Here is a 20,921-nt window from a genome sequence, read left to right as displayed (position 1 = left end):
ATTTTTCTAGCTTCCCACAAAGATTTATGCACCTGTCCAAAACACACTACAGATCCATTACCCAGCACAAAGAGCCACTTCCAGCGTCAAGCAGAAGGTCAGGCACAAATGATGGTTCAGTGCTAGCTGAAAACCCACCACCTCTCTATCTTTACCCTTGTCTTGCAGAAGGAGCTGAGTAATTTAACTTTGGTTGGCAGTAGTGAGGAAAAAAAATATTATATATATGTATATATTATTTAATATATATTATATATAGCATTATATATATACATGTTATATGTATACAACAATATATAATTGTTGTAGCAAACAATGAGCCCTAAATGCAATAGACAGATAGATAAGATAGATAGATAAGTAGATAGATAAGCCCTAGATGCGACCAGGCCCTTATTTAGCTTCCTGCCATCTTATCAGTGGCTGGCACACAGTAGGTGTTCAAGAAGGAAGGAAGATTTCCTGAATGGAGATATGAGTGAATGATGTTCCTCTTGGTATGTTTGTAGCCCTCTGGGGATTTCTCTAGGCTATTCTCTCCTACTGACATTTATCCTCTATGTTGCTTTCCAAGTGAGCGTTTCTAAAAAATGCAAAACCATCTTTTAAAACCAAGTAATTTGCTTTCAGGATAAAAATCCAAACTCCTCAGCTGAGCATGCAAGGTAACTGCTGCTGCCTAGCTCTTTGGAGTGGTCCCTTCACATGCCACACAGTGTCACGTACATCTGGTACATGTAGTACCTGCCATTTGCTCAGGAGGCATCATGAGCCTGAGGGGGTAGCTGCTCCATAAACTCTGCCCCCCAAACCGTGGTCTCCTTTGCCTGGAGTTCCCCATGTCACTCAACAGCTGGATCCTGTTCACCCTTCAAGGCTTAATTCAGGTATTACCTCCATCCTGAAGTTTCTCTGTGTCTCTCCTTTCCTTCTCCATCCACCCTCTTGGCCCCCACTCCCACCCCAGGCTGGCTCCTCTGGTTTCTCCTACTCAGCACCCATGTCTTTTTCTCCTGGTGGCAGCACTATCATCTTACCCTGGGCAATCAATGTTTCTCACTCTCAAACCATGGCTTTGGGATGGGACTGATTCCGCCCCTTGACCCAGGGCTCAGCACATGACCTGGCCCACCACAATCATTATTATTGGTGTTAAGATAGGCATAGGACTCAAGCTGAGCCAGTGAGCATTGGCACTGAGACTGGAACTATTGGGAAAGAGATTTACTCTTTCTGCCAGGGCTACCACAGTAGTATGAAAGAAGTCAAGAGGTAACCACAGTAGTATGAAAGAAGTCAAGAGGTATGTGACCATTTCTGCTATGAAAGGGATGCCTGCCTGCCCGCCTGAGAACACAGCCAGCTCACAGAAAAAGTCAAGTAGAGAGAGAAAGAGACAGGGAGACAAGTAAGAAGCAAGAGAGTAAGTAAGCAAAGGCAAAAGCGAGTGGCTGAGCTAATTACATCATATGAGGTCATGGAACTCCTGGGTCCAGCCATTCCTGAAGTGAGACCTAAACTTCCCAGTTACACAAGACAATTCTCTTTTTAGAGTAAAAATAGTTTGATTCTGGTTTTTATAGTTGCAGCAGAAAGCATCGTAGATGATACACTGTTCCCTGTGCTCCCACAGAATCCTGATTTAATCTCCCCCAAAGCACCTACTGGGAGGTGATCTACCAATTGCCCTACTGGACTGTGAGCTCCCAGAGGGCAAGAAACATTTCATTTGCCTCAGTAGCCCCAAGACTTCTTGTATCATAAATACCCCAAAGGAATTTTTAAATTAAAAAACGAAAATTAAAGGTGGGGTGCCTGGGTGGCTCAGTCGGTTGAGCGTCTGATTTTGGCTCAGGTCATGACCTCACAGCTCGTGAATTTGAGCCCCGCGCTGGGCTCTGGGCTGACAGCTCAGAGCTTGGAGCCTGATTCAGATTCTGTGTCTCCCTCTCTCTCTGCCCCTCTCTGCTCCTGCTCTGTTTCTCTGTCTCTTTCTCTAAAAAAAATTAATAAACATTAAAAAAAATTAAAAAAATAAATTAAGGGTATGTCTAACTGGAAAGAAACATTTACCTGAAAGTTAATGAAGATTTCCATTTACTTCAGAATACTTTCGTGGCCTTCCTGGTAAGAGCTCTGAGACTTCTCAGGTTCTTGACCATTGCTAGTATTCTCTACTCCCCCGAATGCTTGTTTTTCAGTTCTCCAAAGCTGGAGATCCTGGAGGTAACAAGTGGCAAGTCGAAGGTTGTGAGAAAGCACCCGGCCCAGAGCCCAACTACTGCTGCACCTTGCTCACCTGGACCTCAACCAAGGCTAAAGCCAGTGCTGCACCCCTATGCTTCCCCCGTGAGGGGCTGGAGCCCTGGGACATAAAAACTCCAACATGCACCCGAACTCAGTGATTTGTCATGCTTCTGTACCTCTGCTGATGCTTGCCCTCTGATGGGAACATCCTTCCCTGTCTTCTCTACTCATTCTTCAAAGCTCAGATGAAAAACCATCCCCTCCAGTGAGTCTACCCTCAAGTTGAAGGGTGACAAATTCAAAAGCTTTCAGGGACTAGGAAATGAGAGAAACAGGGCAGACTGGTGACCCGGGGCACACACGCCCCTTGTTAAGGGCCAGCCCCCAGTCAGCTTCTGCCAGCTGCTGCCACAAGGAAATCTGAGATCAAGAGAAAGACCAGCCTCTCCTTGCTGGGGCATGGGTGGGCTCCAAGCTGCAGACAGGGGCTTACTATTATCACTATCATTGTTACTGTCCTCACCATTCGGCACCTATCTCAGGTGGAATATGGTCTTGTGGATTGCCAGCTGACCACCTCTGAGCTGGGGCTTTTGCCCACGGAGTGAGTACAGGACCATCACACCACAGGTTATAGTCACCTCTGCATATATCTGTCTTTTCCGTAGGACCCTGTCTCTGGGAAGACGCCACATCTCCAGGTCTGCTAATTTCGCTCTCCCAGCCCTCAGGGGCTCTACACTGACCCAAACCTGTTGGCACCAGGTACAGACATTCTGCCCCTGCCCCGGCAAGGGTCTCCCTGCTTACCCCCCATCAAGCCATCCTTCACATGGCAGCAATGTCTCCAAAACACAAATCAAATCTTGTCACTGCTCTGCTTAGAATCCTTCAAGGGCTCCCCCTCCACCTGCCATGTTTAAATGAGTAACTATAGCTGATGCTTCAAAGGGAAAAAACAAGGGGCCAGGAAAGCCCACTTTGGGGGGGGGGGGGCAGGGCCAGGGGTCATTTCTGCGGGACAGCTGGGAAACGGTTCTCTGAGGAGGCAGAGTTTAAGCTGAAGCCTGACAGATGAGAAAGACCCAGGGGACAGGTGGAGGATGCAATATTCTAGAAAGAGTTGTGTGAGCAAAGCCCCAGAGGCAAGAAAGAGCTAGAGGGTTCAAGATCTAAGAGGGCGATCTTAGGCACAGTGGCAGGAGGGGAGGCAGGGATAATAATTCCTGGGCCCCCAGGATGCTGGCGGGATGAAATGAACGTGCAAAGCCCTTGTCGCCCCACGGTGCATGTAGTTAGCACTCAATAAATAGTCGCTATTCTTAGGAAGATGGCAGTGATGATGTGAAGAAGGGTTTGTTTACTTCCTGCTGCAGAGAAGAAGGCTGCCCAGTTCATGAGGGAGAGCTAAAAGCCAGCATCAAGGGCTCCTTTATAATATGAAACGGTTCCATTTCCATGAGCTTATGAGGATCCGGGACTTAACTCAAAAAAGCTTCTAAACTCATTACAAAAAAGAACTTCACTTTCCCTCAGAAAGGGGAAGAGCTGAGAAATTAAACAATGAGAAAGTTCCAAGGGGGCGGCCAAGCTTAACCTAGTTGTAACTGGCAGGGAACAGCCGCTCCTTGAAGTGGCAGAGGAAATTGTGCCCAACAGTCCGTGGATGGTCAAAGCTTTCGGGACCTCATCTGAGAGACAGGAGCCGGGAGTGGGTCTACTCTGGGTCCACATGAGAGAACACAATGCGGGGCCTAGTGTTCTCTCACGCAAATACCCGCTGATGTTGCCTTCCCCAATCGTGACACCAGGCCGGCATCTTGCTGTGTGCAGGACGATGAGCGGTTGTTGCTCGTGGAAAATCAGTCCAGCAAGGCAGCATTTAATGTGCGCACGAAAGCGTTAGGAGGGAGGGGGCACTGCGGAGGGAAGGGGAGACACATGGAAGGAGAGGCAGGCCAGCAAGAGGGGCTTCTTGGAGGAGGACGCAAGAGTCACGTCTTTTTAAAGGCATGCACAGAGGCTGGCATCAGGAAAACAAAAGGAGATGCTAAAACCAGTCCGACAGAAACTCCAGCAGAGTAATACCCCCAAGGTACAAATAGGCAAGGAAGGGAAGGGGCAATCTGAATGGCCTGAACACATGAACGGATCGTCAACCTCTTCGGTGACCAGGCAAACGGGCATTACAACCACGAGGAGCTGACACTCTGTACACAGTGTGTTAGCAAAACATAAATCAGTTGTAAGTCTGATGATGCCGAGTGTCGCTGACATCGTGAAACATTGGGAATCTGATGCCCCTGGCTGGGAGCGAACAACTGGTACCATCCCGTTGGAGACCAACCTGCCCACAGCCAGGAAAGGTGAAGGTAGGCAGGCGCTGTGAGTATGCAGCCGCTTTCATCGGTGCGTACCCGGGAGAAACTGAACAGAAAACAACTGTGAACCGTCTAACTGCTCATCAAAGAGAGAAAAAATAAATACGACGGTGAATATTCATACAACAGAATGTCAGTAAGTACAGCAGCTAAAGTTCACGAATTAGAATGCTATGCATCTGAACGCATCAACCTCAAAAAGGGAGTACTGGTGAAAAAGACAAGGTATGTATTTTTCATACAGGAAGGATACACAGACACTAAGGACACACAACAACTCCACCGAACCATTCCCTGTGGCAGGGGGAGGGTTCCGAGAGGATTCAGCTAGATCTGTAATGTTTAACTCCTAAACACTAACTTTATTAAATGAGGATGACGATACGTGTGTGTGTTCATGATATTTGGCTATGCATTTTGGGACACATTTGAAATACCCAGTGTATTTGAAAATACATTTTTAGAAGCTTAGAAGCAAATTGGAGAAAACGTGAACAGCGGTTAAATCTAGGTTGTGGGATATGGGTGCCTGTTACCTTATTCTTTGCATTTCCCCCCTCTTTCTTTAAGAAATCACCACTGTGTGACCCCTTCGGGAAACTCTTCAGCACTCTCTACTGATGTGGGCGTAAGCGTCCTGTGATCCAGCAACTCCTTTCCTGTGTGTGGACCCACAGAAACCAGCACTTAACCACCACAAGAAGACATACACAGAGGTGTTAATTACAGCAGTATGTGTAACTGAGCCAAACTGGAAGCCACCCAACATCCATCAAAGGAGAGGATAAACTGTGATAAATCCGTACAATGGAAGTCTACACGGTAATGAAAAAAAACAGAACAATTGCTACCTGGAACAACACGGTTGAATGTCAACAGATGTAACGGTGACAGAAGCTAGACAAAAAGGAGTCCATGCCCTATGGTGCCATTTACATAAAGTCCTATAATGGGAAAAACCCACCTGTGGAATAGATAGGGGGATGGTGGCCACGCTGGCGGGGTGACAGAAGGAGGCTTGGAGTCCTGCCAATGATGTATTTCCCGGTGTCCGTGCTGTTTGTGCAGGTACGCTCATTTTGTGCAAATCTGTCATCTATACACGTTAAGACTGAAAGCATTTATAACTCAATTTTTAAAATAATTTTTAAAAAGAGGAGAAAGAAAACACATACCCCACCGTATCAAGGAGAAGAATGAAGAGGGGAGGAAGGAGAGCCCAGCCTGGTCAGGTCAGAGCACGAATTACAAGAGAATGGAAACCCAATTAGCGAGCCTCCGCTGAGACGTAGTTTTTTAAGCTAGCACTTGAGGGTTCAGGATGTGCTGGGTGGATCATCACAAGATCCCATGATGCAATACCCACAACCCACGTGACAGCCGAGACAGCTGCGTATCGTGGAGGCCGATGGCACACGGAGGTCATGCAGCCAGTGCGTACCAGAGACCGCATCTGAAGTGAGGCCAGTGAGATGCCAAAGCCCAAACTCTTAACCCCTGTACTGTACGCCTTCTAAAAATGCAAATGGTCGAGGGGAAGGACGCAACTTCCTCCATACACGAGGCATTTTGGACTCTCACAGACCAATGGGGGCGACTTGAGAAACTAAACATGTTTTTCTCCGGCTTGCTAAGGATGAACCAAGACCGTAATACACAGTCCCCAAATATTAATGGCAATCCTGAGGTGGGAGGTAGCAATTATTCTCAATTATTCAAGAAGCGTGTAAGAGCTCACAAGTACTCTTCTACATTGTGATTTTAATCAGCTGTCCAAAAATGTGAGGGAAAATAACAGATAGAACATGGGTTAAGTATATTCTGAAGGCCTTCAGAGCTAGGAGGAGGAGTAAGTAATGACCTACAAGTAATTTAACAGCCCCAGAAATATTTTGGACAACACTTCATGCCCAGTGGAGAATCAAGTGCCTTGTAATTCACGTCAGTTTCCAAACCAGTGGGTTCACCGCTGCTGCATCAGAGGCCTTGAGCTCGGCCTGAGATGGGCCAAGTCCAGGGAGGCGGCCCAGTGTGGCTGGTGACCTGGCAAGGCTGGACCCCAGATCTGTCACGGAGCTCTCATCTCTGTCACCAGGCGTGGACAATGCCAACATTCATGGTGCAGTGTTCATATCCAGCGGGCCGCTAAGGCCTGTGCATCCTTCATCCGAACGGTTACCAAAGACCTTGAAGTTAAGGGGAAGGAGGGAACAGGGGAGAAAGGGAACCAGTAACTGCACAACAATGGTCCGGCTCACCAGCTCTTATGTGGCTTGGGTTTTACGTTCATCAAACATGTTTCACTCAGCACCTACCACGGGCCACGCACTGCGTCAAATGCCGCAAGACTGAGACCCAACAGGCCAGGTGCTGTTCTAATTCCATGGGGCTGGTGGAGAGAGAGAAGGGTGCATCAGGCAGCCATGAGGGAGTCTGGGGAAGGAACCTGAGGTGGGGCAGCCAACACTCTGAGTCTGGGGAAGGCTTCCGGGATGGGGAGGCGCCTGCAAGGTCTGTGGCCCGAGATCACCGAAAAGGTCGGCTTGGATTTGACCTCTCCACGTGTTACACGCAGAAAACAGGCAGGATGCCAACAGAGCAGCAAGTACACTCTAGTTGCCGGCTCTGGACTTTTGGTTTATCAACGGACCTTAATTTTTTTTATTGGATTTGAATTTGATATTACAGAGAAGCACTCCCCAGGAACCCCCCCTTATTAAATACCTATGCATATTTGCATACGTATCCATATACACACTCCAAGCCTGAGGCTCCTCCGTGTCTCTCTCCCGAGACCGTTGCTCTGGCAAGATGGTTTTAGCAACTGCTCTCCTGGAAAATATCTTAAGAGGCTTTTGCTGTATTAAAGAGTAACACAAATGTGTGATGTATAATGAGCCCAATGTCATTCTTCTTCTCGCTTAATGCATTAAGTGCCGGGACTGTTTACACAGCGGTTGGCAGAGTGTCAAATGAGAAACAAACTAGAGTTTATGGCTTCATTCAACTGGAGCTTCTTTTCTCCCCCCAGTTTGCATGGTCTTTGGGATGGGCGTGTGACTCAATTCCGATGGGGGCCACAGGACCCCGGGCAGGATGCTTACAGCCTGAGCCCAGCTTCCTCACCTCTAAGACCTCTTGCATGGGATTCAACAAGAAGGACACAGGGAAGGACTGAAGACACAGCCCCCACCGTGCACACGCCTGGCACGTGATGGCTGGTATTACTACACACAGAAACACAGGCTGTGAGGGTTCTGGAAGGACCACCTGTGTCAGGCTCACCCACTGCAAACTCTGCCATGAGGACGTGCTCCTGTGTCAGCTTCTTCGGCCTCACCGCCAGCCTCTGCACCCCTTCAGCAACACGTACACAGCACTGACCCTGTGTGGACGCTGTTGTGAGTATTTTAGCAATTTTACCACCGTAAGTCCTTATGACAACACTAGAGAGAAGCGGTATGTAGACGAGAAACTGAGGCAGGGACGATCAAGTACCTCGCCCGATGCCATCCATCTAGTGAAGCAGTAGGAGCCTTTTCCTTTCTGTGTCTGATTGTCACAGTTGGCAAAGTCCTGTTGAATGAATAAATGGACAAATGGACGAACGACCATCCCTCCAGACGCTTCGGTTTGCGAGGAAAGCTTATACAAGCTTCTATCAACCATGAGGGTGGCAGTTTCTAGTTGTACCAATGGCTCCTGAGTCAGACAGGGCGGGGGGGGGGGGTGGGTGAGGGGGGTGGAGCCACAGAGGGAGAGGCAGATTTCCACATCGGCAGGGTTGAGGGAGTGACCTCCAGGAGTCAATGTCAATCTACATTCATCCACCCTCCATGGAGCTCTGTGGATCCCTGCATGCCAGGGGCTCTGGAGACCATCTGCCTGGAGCCACTTATCACCTTAAGTGGCCAGCTCAGCGAGATGGCCTTGGTTAAGTCACTTTACCTCCCCATGCCTCCCCCTCCCCATGCGTAAATACCTATACCTCAGGCAAGGAAAGAGAGCTGTGAGGTAGGCAGAAAAATGTCCCCCTACCCCCTGCCAAATTTCCCTGCCCCGATCGCTGTGAATGTGCTATCTTACATGGCAAAGGGGTCTCTGCAGAGGGGACTAAGGTGATAAAAGAAGTCACAAATTCAGATGGGGAGATTATCCTGGGTTATGTGGGTATGCCCAATCTGATCACGCTCCTTCAAAGCAGAGAACCTTTCCTGACTGTAGTCAAAAATGTTACTACGCAAGAATGGGCGTAGAGATGGGGCACCGAAGATGGAGGGAGACCCCAGGGATCTGGGAAGCCTCCAGAAGCTGGAAAAGGCGAGGAAAGAGACTCTCCTCTAGAGCCTTGAGAAAGAGACGCAACCCTTGCTGACACCGTGATTTCAACCCACTAATGCCCAATGTCTATTTTGGACCTCCTCAACTCAAAGGTACATACAATACATGTGTACTGTTTAAAGCCACTAGATTTGGGGTGACTTCTTACAGCAGCAATATGAAACTAATATGGGGCACAAAGAAGGAAAGAATACCCATGAATTGAGCCTGCTTTCCCACTGGTAAGCTCTGTCGCCAGGATCCTGCTGGCCCGGCGCAGAAGGCAGCCCTGCTCACCGCCCCCCTCCAGACCGCCCCAGGGGCCCTGGTTCCCCTAGTTCGCAGGACTCTTCTGCGAGGACCTATTTACTAGTCTTTCTCCCCACAAAGTCATGAACTTTGTGAGGGCAGAGACCTTGCTTTGGACAACGTTTGTCCCCCTCACACCTAGCATGACAGCCCTACATTCCAGAAGCTTTTCTAAATGGAAAATTCGACCACCTTCAACACTGTTCCAGGTACCCACTTGTTCCCACCGCTGAAAGTCCCTTCCGCTGGGCGCTGGACACCCCCAGAGCTGCATTTAAATCTGCGCCTCTCAGCTGCAAAGGGGCTTCCATGGCTCCGTGAGTGCCAGCTGGTTCCTCCAGCACACACTGGTCTATGTGTTTTTAATGAGGATTTTGACGCATAATTCGTCCAACAAGTTGAATTATCTGCGGCTCCGGGGAAAGCGATTTGCCCTGCCTTAATGCCAAATGAACTTTCAGAGACTGACTCCATTACCCTAAGAAGGAATGACAGCCTCTCAAATCTATTTCTTGCTGAGCAATAAGGCAGACGTGCAGTAGCATCATCAGAAATGAGTCTTTTTCCTTAACCCCTCATGCTGGCCGAGTCTCCCTAGACAGGGAGGCTTGACGGCCAACTCCCCTGGACCATTGGAGAGCCACCTTTCTGCTCTGCAAAAGCTTGCCGGCCTCTGGCCCATTCTGCAAAAGCACCTCCCCAGTCACCCCCAAAGCTATTATACCCAGTGGGGCAATTCAGTTTTTTAAAAAATTTGTGCCAAGACCCAGCAACTTGAAGAAGAAAATAACAGGGAAACTTTTCCATTTAATGTATGTTCCCTTATTCCTTAATTCAGGCCATAAGTCTCTCTGGGGAGCAGAAGCTATTCTAGGAGCTGGCGAGAGAGCAGTGAACAGACCAAGGCCCTGTTGTCATGAGCTTCCATTCCAGTGCAGAGAGACAATACTACTCAAGGTCATAAATCAATCACTTAGAGTGATGGTACGTGCTAGGGGACAATTACAGTAGACTAATGGATTGGAGAGTGACTCAAGGGGCAGCACTGATGAGGGCAATTGGAAGGGAGTTCTAATGACCTGCAGGGTCTGTCCATGCAGAGGTGGGGGAGCCAATCCACGCAGAAGGAACAGCAGATGCCAAGGCCATAAGGTAAGAAAAGCATCGAAGTCTGAGGAGGGCAGTGTGGCTGGGTATAGAAGGGAGGACGGGGCATGAGATAAGGTACGGGAGGAGGTGGGGGACAGGTCAGGAGACATCTCGAAGGCCATAAGGAGTCCTGAATTTAACTGCCAAAGGTGCTACTGGGAGAGGGGGTTTACGCAACAATGACATCATCTGATTTGATGTCATACAAACCTCACTGTGGCCCAGCATGAGGGATGGATGGGAGCAGGCAAGAGTGAAAAGGGCAACCATTGCAAATGCCCACACCAGAGAGGACCAGGCTTGGGTGAGGATAACTGAAGCAGGGGTAGAGGGACACACCTCAACTGGGACTCTGTGGAAGGAGACCCACAGGACCTGGCATGCCCATCTTAGGCTGGTGGGGTCGTCCTCTCCTCTTATCCCCACCCTGCTCAGAAATGTGGCTCGAGACAAGTGCCCCCCCACCTTGTAGGGGTCATGAGAGCTGATGGTAAAAACTCGAATTCTCCTGGGCACATGGGAGGACTGGACTCCTTCTCCCCGTTGGCATTACACATGGCTGAGGAAGTGGCTTTGGCCAATGAAAAAGGAGTGGAATTGACATGTATCACGTCTGGGCAGAAGCTCTATTAGCCAGTGTATGATTTTCCCTTGTCCTTAGTTTCCTGATGTCATGATGGGCAGAGCTCCCAGCCAACCCATGATGGGCATAAAACACGAGCCAAAAATAAATCCTGGTTGGCTCAGGCTGCCAAGACTACAAAGTCATTACTTCAGCCTAATCCAGACTATCTCACAATGGATACAAGCCCCATGCCTGTGATATTTCAGATTTAATGAGTAACGTTAATACACAACTACTGCGGCTTGTTTGACTCAGCTACGAAGAAATGAACAGCAAGCGGTGGACTGATGTTCAGGAAACTACCTCAACACAACTCAAGTTTGATGTGATACCTAAAGGCATGGGCGGCTCTAGTGAGTGCTGTGGGTATTTATGATTAAACACATGCATGGCATACTAAGGCAAAAGAAATTCTGTGCTAAAGACAAATCCTGCATCCATGAACTACACAATGGGCTGTTTCACCAATTAAAAAAAGTTCAAACTGGGGCGCCTGGGTGGCTCAGGAGGTTAAGTGTCCAATTCTTCGTCTCAGCTCGGGTCATGATCTCACGGTTCATGACTTTGAGCCCCAAGCTGGGCTCTGTGCTGGGGGCGTGGAGCCTGCTTGGGATTCTCTCTCTCCTTTTCCTTCTGCCCTCTCCTGCCTTCTCTCTCTCAAAAAATAAATACACATAAAAAAAAAGTTCAAACTTGGGGTCAGATCACATTTTGATTCTGTAAGTGGCAATCGACAATGGTGGCACTGTTGGGAAAATACCTAGAAATTCAGGCTAGGAAGATATTCATATGACGAATCTGAAAAAACTATAGTTAGTTTTTCCTGTCCAGGCCCATGGATCCCAGACTGAATCTCTTAATGGGTCCAAGACTTAACAGCAGCAACCTACTTGTAACTCAATCCACACAAAGAAGTCATGCCTGAGTACCTTAATGCTACAAGAGGCAAGGGAGACCTTCTTGAAGTGACCTAGTCAAGGGAAAGCTTCTGAGGTGGCTGACTTCTCTGGACCAATTTAGAAAGAAAACTCACCCTCAGGGTATCAAGGCAGGTATCTTGAGCCTGTAGGTCCTGGTGAGGCGAGTGCAGGCTTTGTCTCTTAACAGGATTCATCAGTAGCTTTTGTCAGATGTTGAAGTCCTGCCTGCTAACTCAATCTACTCCTGACAATCAGATAAACCCTCAGATCTGTCCTGGAGAGCAGCCAAAGTGTACTTCAGGGAAGTGGGTAAGTCTTAGTGAGCCAAATGTGCAGGGAGAGAGAGAATCAGAAGCCAACCGGCCAACTCTAAAGCAAAGGGCCACACAGACTGGACAAGAGGCAGAGGCCCTGTGACTGCAGGCAAGCTGTCAGGCCCACCCCTGAACATGGGAAGCAGGACCAAAAATGTAGTGAAGAACCAGGCCAGGCCCACCAGCATGGTATCTTTAATTCCCAAATTCCTTTATTTGCAAATAGGGTCGCACTAGGGTCGGGGGTGGAGGGTGGACAGAGCCCTACTCACACAGATTTCACAGGGCAAAAGCCCACAGCCGCTGAGTCAGTCCCAGGATTGACAAGAATGGGACAGCGTGAAGCTAGGCTGGGGACGTCGCACGCAGAGGGGAAAGTCACTGCATCCCTGTCCCTGGGAGGGTGGTGTTGGTAAGTTTCTTAGGTCTGAAGTAAGTTTTGCATAACTATTAGGCTTGCCTGGAGATCCAGAGTGGGAGGGGTCACTTTGCTCTGCAGAGAAAGCCTGTGGCACCCAAAGATGCCTAATCCCAGAACCTGAGAGTATAAAATACTCTGTTTATTGAGCAAAAGGGACTTTGCAGATGTGATTAAGTTAAGGATCCTGAGACTGATTATGGTGGCTATCTGGGTGGACCCAGTGTCATCCCGAGGGTCCTATAAGAGGGAGAGGAGTCAGAAAAGATCTATGTGAGGTACTACACAGAGATACTATATGACAGAAAATGAGGTCAGCATTGCAAGGTTGCTGGCTTTGAAGACACAGGAGGCCTTGAGCTGAGGAATGCGGACAGGCTCCAGAAGCTAAAAAAGGAAAGGACTCTCCTCTGGAGCCTCCAGAAACAACCAGCTCCACTGACTCCTTGATTTTAGCCCCAGGAGATGGATTCTGGACCTAACCTCCAGAAGTGTAAGAAAATACATCTGTGTTTTTTAGACCCCTAAACAGGGGCCACGTTCGTACGGCAGCCACGGGAGGCAAAAAGAATGCAACACATCTCGCCACCTGAACGTCTCTGGTTCAGCCTTGTCCTAATTTCCCTTAGTGAGACACAGACAGGCCGAGCTCCCCGAGGGTCATGGAGTGGCTGCTATAGCAGAAGGCTTCCTGCAAATGACACTATCTTATCATGATAATAAGCTGCTTACACAGAATTCTGTTTTATGACATTCTCAGGCATTCTGGATGGGTCCCAAGATTTGTATGAGCCTGCAAGTCATTAGATTAAACCAGTATATAATTTTTCCCCCTTTTCATAAGAATTATTGTCCTCCTTGCTCTGCGTAAGTGTAGAATTTCTAAGCCTTCTGTTTTTATGGGCTCAACTTCACTTATCTTCAGGAAAATAACGGAATGGCACATTTATTCTAGGCCTCAGATAAACTTGCTTTATAACTGTTTAAATTAAGATCTAACAGACCCTGACATGATAGGATTTCTAATCTAAAAGCAAAGAAATCCATGAACACGTAAACATCATAGTAACAGTATTCCCAGCAGAATTCCCAAGTGTTCATAGTGGTTATCGAAACTTTTGCTCTGGTTTTCTGGGAGACAAACATCCAAGGAAAACTCTAGCAAGGTGGCCCTTCAAGAGAGAAACTAGGAAATTCATCACACACAGGATCTGCCACATGACTCTGTCAGTGCGACAGCATCGTGGTTCTTACGCTTGCTGAGGCATCACCACCACACAGCTCTAAACCCAGATTTCTGGGCCCCAGCCCAGAGCTGGTATTTCAGTAGGTCTGGGGTGGGGCCTGGGAATTGGTGTTTCTTTTTTTTTTTTTTTAATGTTTATTTTTGAGAGCAAGTGAGCAAACCAAGGGCAGACAAGGGGAGGAGGGGGGAGGGGAGGGAGAGGGAGAGGGAGAGACAGAGACAGAGACAGAGAGGAGAAAGAATCCCAAGGAGGCTCTGTGCGGTTAGTGCAGAGCCCAAAGCGGGGCTTGACCCTACAAACCTCGAGATCCTGAGCCAAAATCAAGAGTTGGACTCTTAACCAAATGAGCCAGGCACCCGAAGGAATCGGTATTTCTAACGAGTTGCCGGGTGATGCTGATGGTCAGGGGCCACTCTCTGAGAACCACGGTAGGAGAGGGGTTCCTCGTGCAAGGCCCAGTTTCTCACCTGTCCTCATGAGGGTCATGATCTTACCTCCTCTGGCTCAACTGTCCCTGCCCAGGTCGTCACTATCTGCGATTGCACAAGTGTCCCCGTCCCCTATCAGACACGAAGCCAGGCGTTCTCCAGCGCGGCTGCGTGCTGCAGCCCTCCGTGCCCCTGCCTCACTTCACCGGGAGTGAGGGACTAAGGTCTTAGGAGCTTTTAAAGGTACTCATGGGATTCCAAGTGTGGCCCAGACGGAGAGGTGCTGCTCTAAGCAAATGTGAAGGACAAAATGACACCAGTGGCCGAAGCGGGCGACGCGAGGTCCCCCGACAAGGCCTGGGCCCGTCTTCCCCGCCGTAATATGTGATGGTGCTCGGGAGACACTTCTGCACCAACGAGCACTCATCGGCTGGCAGGCCGTGGAGGGCTAGCACCTCCTTTCTCCAGGGTGCCTGGATGAACCCCCAGAAACACATGACGTCATTAAATCACTAACCTTCACAAGGAAAACAACCCTATACCGACACAAGTATTTGGGAAGTAACCCCACCCACATTCATGAGTCCAAATAACTAACCTGACAACTACGGATAAAAGCCAGAAAACATCTTTTTGGTCAAGAACAGGCACCAGAAAACAGACCCATCAGCTAAATCGAGCTGCCACCTTATGAATCAAGTTTTATTGGCACTCGGCCACGCCCATCCAGGTCAGAACAGCCTGTGGCTGCTTTCACACTCCAGTGCCACAGCTGAGTTTTTGCAGCTAAGGGAGTATGGTCTGCAAAGCCAAAAACAATTCCTCTCTGGCCCTTTAGCGGAACATGCTTGCTGACCCCTGTCCTAGAGAAATAAGAGGGCGTGCACAAACAAAACATGACGTGCTGTGGAATTAAAGGTGTTTTCTCTGTCCCTGTTTCTTCTTCTATGTGCCAACCTCCGAGACCTGTGTCTAGAGGGGCACGTGCGTGTAGATCAGGCACCGGGGTGATCACCGGGGTGATCAGGCACCGGGGTGTCCCCGGTTCCCCGTGGCGACAGTACCTTGTTTCCAATGGCCTTCTTGGGTGGGAAACTGTAGCCCCTCACTTGAGGGTACTTGTTCTGTAACTTGTGGTGCAAACCCCTGAACTCTGTGTACCGCCGATACACGTTCCACTCATCGTCTTTTATCCGGATGTAGACCTGCGGAGAAAGGCACACAGAAGGAAAATGTCAACCTCTCTTAAAGCTCTCGTTACAAAGGGGTGGGGTTTCGGGGATGCTCCACCCATGAAAGCCAGCTCTGCGAGAAGCAGGGGCCGCGGCCATCCCTCAGGCCACTGGACGCCCAGAGCCTGGCAGAGGAGGGCCTCAGTGGTACCACGTCAACAAAGGGGTCCACAAAAGAACAAAGCAGGCAGGTGATGGGAACAACACGCCGTGTACCAGTTCCCAGTATCAGCAGAGGTGAACAGTCCAGCTGATCTCTGAGATGGTCACATGCATGCTGTGGCGGTGACTGCTGCTGAGAATCCAACTCCTCCCAGGCGACACATGTCATCATCTATGAGGTGGAACTGACTAACAGCACCTCCTCCCAAGGAGCATTCAGACACACAGGCAGGGCAGCTATGCCTGGGATGGCGTAGACCCCCACATAGAGGAGGGGGAAGCCAATGTGGGGCGGGAGGGAGGGAGGGGCCAGAGGTGACATCAACCCAACTGGACGGAAGGTCATGTCCAGAGGGGACAGGCACACTGGGAGCATAAAACTTCTTTATTTTCAATCAAGATGGGACTCTCAAGAGAACATTCTGGGGGGTACACAATGTAAGGGCTGTTTCTTCAGCTTTTGATAGACTGTAACACCTTCTAGGGACACACACTAACCACATCTCGAGGGAAAACTGAAGCGGAAGAGGGAACGATGCATTTAAAAATATTACACAAGAACAGCCCAGAGAGCAAAGTTCCCAATGATAAACGGCTACTGTGACCGGTCATCAGCGAACGTCAATACGCATCTCAAAAACCTTTCATGTAACGGTAAACATAGGTATCCCTCATGTGAGCGACAGATTCCACCTCTACGTGGAAACCACCCAGTATTCCCAAATCAGACACGATACATCGGAACTTTGGTTAAGACAACCATTGAGGCCTCTTGTAATCCTCTTGTGAACAAGATGGACGAACGATTTAAACCAAACAACTTCAACTAACGGACCCAAGTTTCCAGCGCAATCAGATAGAGAAATGGAGGTCTATCAAATTCATTAGAAGCCCCCAAGCTAAGAGAGGCAGTAAATGCACTGGGGGGCAAACAAGGTGGTCTCAACTGGCCTGAGGGATGAGTCTAATCCAATGTGCTGAAATTCAAAAAGACCAATGTCGGGTTGTACACTAAAACTCCAAAAACCATCATCATAAGTAAAAGGGAAATAGGGCACAGGAGCGGCCTGTGGGACAAAGACTTACAGGTTTCGGTAAATTTGAGCTAAGTAAATAATGTGGGAGGGCCACCAAAAAACCTATGTAATCTTTAGGCCTCGTTAAAAAAAGCTGTATGCTAACTTCTGGGATAAGCGACTTGAGAGTCTTGCTCTGTCCTAAATCGACCACAGCAACTTAGTTAGGTTTTGGCTGCCACCTATTAAAAGATGAACTATGTTCAGAAAGGCCCAGGTCACTTGCTACAAGGGCCGTCCCTGGGCTGGGAGCATCGGCATCACGTGGGAGATGTCAGGAATGGAGCGCCTCGGGCTCCACCCCAAATGCACTGCTCAGAGCTAGAAACCAGGCGGATCACACCACACACGGACTCTGAGAAGCATGGGCCCTAGGAGAGGATCTGCAGCCAAATTATAAGAAGACAGGCAGTGGAGGGCGACAACCCAAGCCTCAGGGTAGAGGGGGCAGAGATCTCAAAATTCCTGGGAAGGCTGTACGGAGAAAGAGGAAACCCAGGATGACGTGCTCTGAATGCTCACAACTGTGAGCAGGTACCACCTGGAGGAAGACAGATTCCATAGGGACAAAAAGCTGCCGAGAGGAAAGGCTTCTTGGGACTGAAGGTCCCCGCAGTGGTATGACGGTTACCCCGATGAGCCAGGTGTTTGATGTGTAGAGACCCAAAAGTATCTGCAAGGGCCTGGCTAGTTGGGGGAGAAAAGGGACTTCAGGCTCTCCCAGTCTCTATATAAGCTGAGACATGATGAATCCGCAAATAAACCCAGCAGAGCTCAGGGGAATTTCACACAGCACATTTAGGGCATTTGCTGGGTCCCCTCAGGTCCCAGCAAGTGCTAGTTGCCCACCCAGCATCCATTTCCCCTCACTATTTGGGGGGATAGCAATGTGTTCAGGGAGACTTAACTACATTTTTCTGTCTGCCTCGCAGGTAAGAGTAGCTAATGAGATGTAAGCAAAAATCACTGGGGCTTCTAAGAAAGTCCTTAGGAGAGATCTGCCTCAGCCTACGGTGCCTTTTTACCTTTCTCCCTCTCTTTTTCTTTCTTTCCTACAGATGTGATGACTGGAGCTCCAGGAGTCATTTTACGATCACGAGATCATCTTGATTATGGTAGAAGACAGAAGGGATTGTGGGGTCTCTGATGACACTATGGAGCCACGACGCCAATTACTAGACTATCTACTCAGTTTTTTTTTTTTTTTAACAAAAGAGAAATATTCACCTTGAATTTACTCAAACTTAATGTTTTACAGGTCTTTGTCCTGGTGGCTGAATGCAGTTCCAATCTGCCACATCTCAAATGGACTGTACCTGCTTGCATATTGTTACACAAATGCAGGTATCCCCTAGAGAGCGTCAAGTTCAGCTACTTGCCTGATCATCATGCACAAGGTTAATTACCTAGAGCAGGAGAGGCAAACTATGGCCCATGAGCCAAATCCAGCCACATCCATTTGTTTACCTATTGTTTATGGCTGCTTTTGAAATACAATGGCAGAACGGAATGGTTCCAACAAAGACCATATGGCCTGCAAAGCTGAAAATACTTATTTACAAAAACACTTTACAAAAAACACTTTGTCCTCCCTCTGATCTAGATACTCAGCACTCATTATTGTTATTTTTCCACTGACATAGCCAAGATCTGGTGTGGAAAGGGGCAGGGCTTTCCAAATATTACCAGCCCCTGGGTGGGATGTATTACCCATCTGGGACCCAGGAATCTGTAGTGTTCCAAAGCTTCCCTAGTGATTCTGATGTGTAGATGGTCTGAATGCTTGTGTCCCCCCAGAATTCATATGTTGAGATGCTAACCCCTGATGTGATGGTGTCAGGAGGTGGGGGCCTTTTCGAGGTGATTAGGTCATGAGGGTAGAACCCTCAAAAACAGGATCAGTGCCCTAAAAACAGAGATCCCCCAACAGAGATCCCTCACCCCTCCTGCCATGAGAGAAGATGCTATCTATGATCCAGAGAGTGGGTTCTCACCAGACACCAAACCTACTTAATGCCTTGACCTTGGACTCCCCAGCATCCAGACCATGAGGAATAAAGGTTGTCTAAGGCCCTCAAGTCTACAGTAGACTGAATGGACTAAGGCAGCAGGCAATTTGGGTAACCCCTGAGGTCAAGCACAGACTTAGGTATCAGGCAAAGCATGTCTCCTCTCTATGGGTCTCCCCATCTATAAAATGGAATTTACCAACAGCACCTCCTCCCAGGAGTGTGGGGAATACTTGGACACACAAGCAGTGCAGCTATGCCGGGGATCGCGTCGACCCCCACACAGAGGAGGTGGAAACCAATCTGGGGCAGGAAGGAGAGGCCAGAGTTGACATCAGCTCAGCTGGATGGATGGTCACGTCCAGATGGGATAGGCACCACGGGGGCATAAAATTTATTTGCATCAGAATGGGACTCTCAAGAGGACATTGTGGGGGTACACAATGTAAGGGCTGTTTCTTCAGCTTTTTACGGGCCTTAACACCTTCCAGAAACACAGCAACTACACTGGAAGGGAAAACAGTAGGAGAGAGATTGACGCATTTTAAAAAATTACATGAGCTAAGAAGAGCCTAGAGTAAAATCTCCAGTGACAAACAGCTAGTATCATTTGCAAGCAGTCAACATCAACGCACATCTTGAAAACCTCTAACGTAATGATGAAAACAGGCATCTATAGCATGAAGGACAAAGCATGACTCTTTGTTTTTCGGAACACGTTCAAGAGCCAACTGCTTCATACCATGGAAATGTTGAGTCCCTCCCGTTTCTCTGATGGCCCCTTCTTGGCCTTCCACACGGATGCCTCCTCTTCTGCCCATGCCACAGGTGGAGATTTTTGCTCACCACCCTCTCTCCCCTACACGAGCACCCAACTCTCTGGTTTGCACATTTCACGCCAGGTCAAATCTGCGTCTCTAGTTTGGACTTCTGCTATCAATTGCAGGCCCAGACGTGGTCAAACTCATCATGTCTACATCTGATCCCCCACACTGCACTGGAGATCCGCTCCTCCCTCTTCCTGGGATCTCGCTCTCTCAGCGAATGGACCACTCGGCTGCCTGAGGTAGAAACCTGGGCAGCACCTTTGACCACTTCTGTTCTTTCACCCACATGTTCAAGTACTGAACAACAAGGCCTGCTGACCCACCCTGGAGTTGTCCCTTCCTCTGCCTGGGCCACTGTGAGAGGCCGCTAGATGGTCTTCTGGACCTGCATTTTCCCCTGTGCGATTCGTTTTCATCTCGCTGTTCACACTCCTTCAGCGACTGTCCATGAGGGATGCCTGCGAGCCAAAGACAGGTCCAGAGCAGGTACGGCGGGCGGCCTCTCTGGGCTTACACGGCTCCTGCTTAACCGCACTGTCCTCCTTCAAGCTCCACCACAGGCTGTGGCAAAGCAGGATGGTGCCAGTTTGCCTGCATTCTTTAAAACGTTAAAAAAATGTTCGGATTAAAGGAAATGCCCTGACCTTCCAACCTTCCCTTGGTTGTATCTCCTGCCAGGGTGACAGGAGGCATTCAACAAAAAACCCATGAATGTCTCTGTGCCCTGCTTCCTCCCTGAGCAATGAAGATGGTAACATTACCACCCTTGCTGGGTCTTAGGAGATTTAAATATGTTCACACACGTAATAGGCTTAGAACAGAACCTGATACACAGAAGGTGCCAGGTGAGTGTTCGATAAACAAACAAAAATGTAAACTTATTGGTGAGGTCGCCACCAGGAAATGACAGAGATCTGGATTTTGGAAGTCTCTGACCTTGCAATCAGCTTTAACATGAATACCCCCCTTGTAGTCCGACTGACGGAGACTGGGCTGCAGTGAGACATCAGCTAATCTGAGCCTGGCCCAGAAACTACAGCGGCCTCCCAGAAGTTCCGTACCTCCTCCCCCCAACCCGAAAATGGTTCCTTTCCGGGTCTCGGTTTACTCATCTGAGAAGCGGGTATCATCATCATAATAAAAAGATGCCTAAAAGCAAGCATAACAGCGCCTGGCGTCCACAAATGTTAACTACAGCTGCTGTCATTGTCGGCGTCATCACCATCAAAAGCATGACATTCTGCAAACTTTAAGAAG

At 48.8% G+C, this 20,921-nt stretch overlaps 1 protein-coding gene across 3 annotated transcripts in view; it reads right to left on the bottom strand.

Annotated features, from left to right (window-relative positions):
• SNX29 (sorting nexin 29) overlaps positions 1–20,921 on the bottom strand; it is a 496,622-nt gene that overhangs the window by 66,548 nt on the left and 409,153 nt on the right. For all 3 annotated transcript variants that reach the window (XM_027043227.2, XM_053213859.1, XM_053213858.1), the window contains one exon: positions 15,423–15,563. In XM_027043227.2, coding sequence (XP_026899028.1) covers positions 15,423–15,563 — 141 coding nt within the window. The remainder of the gene's footprint in view (positions 1–15,422; positions 15,564–20,921) is intronic.

The sequence above is a fragment of the Acinonyx jubatus genome, chromosome E3 (assembly GCF_027475565.1).
Source record: "Acinonyx jubatus isolate Ajub_Pintada_27869175 chromosome E3, VMU_Ajub_asm_v1.0, whole genome shotgun sequence".
NCBI classification, from domain to species: Eukaryota; Metazoa; Chordata; class Mammalia; order Carnivora; family Felidae; genus Acinonyx; species Acinonyx jubatus.
This window is presented reverse-complemented; position numbering and strand designations above follow the sequence as displayed.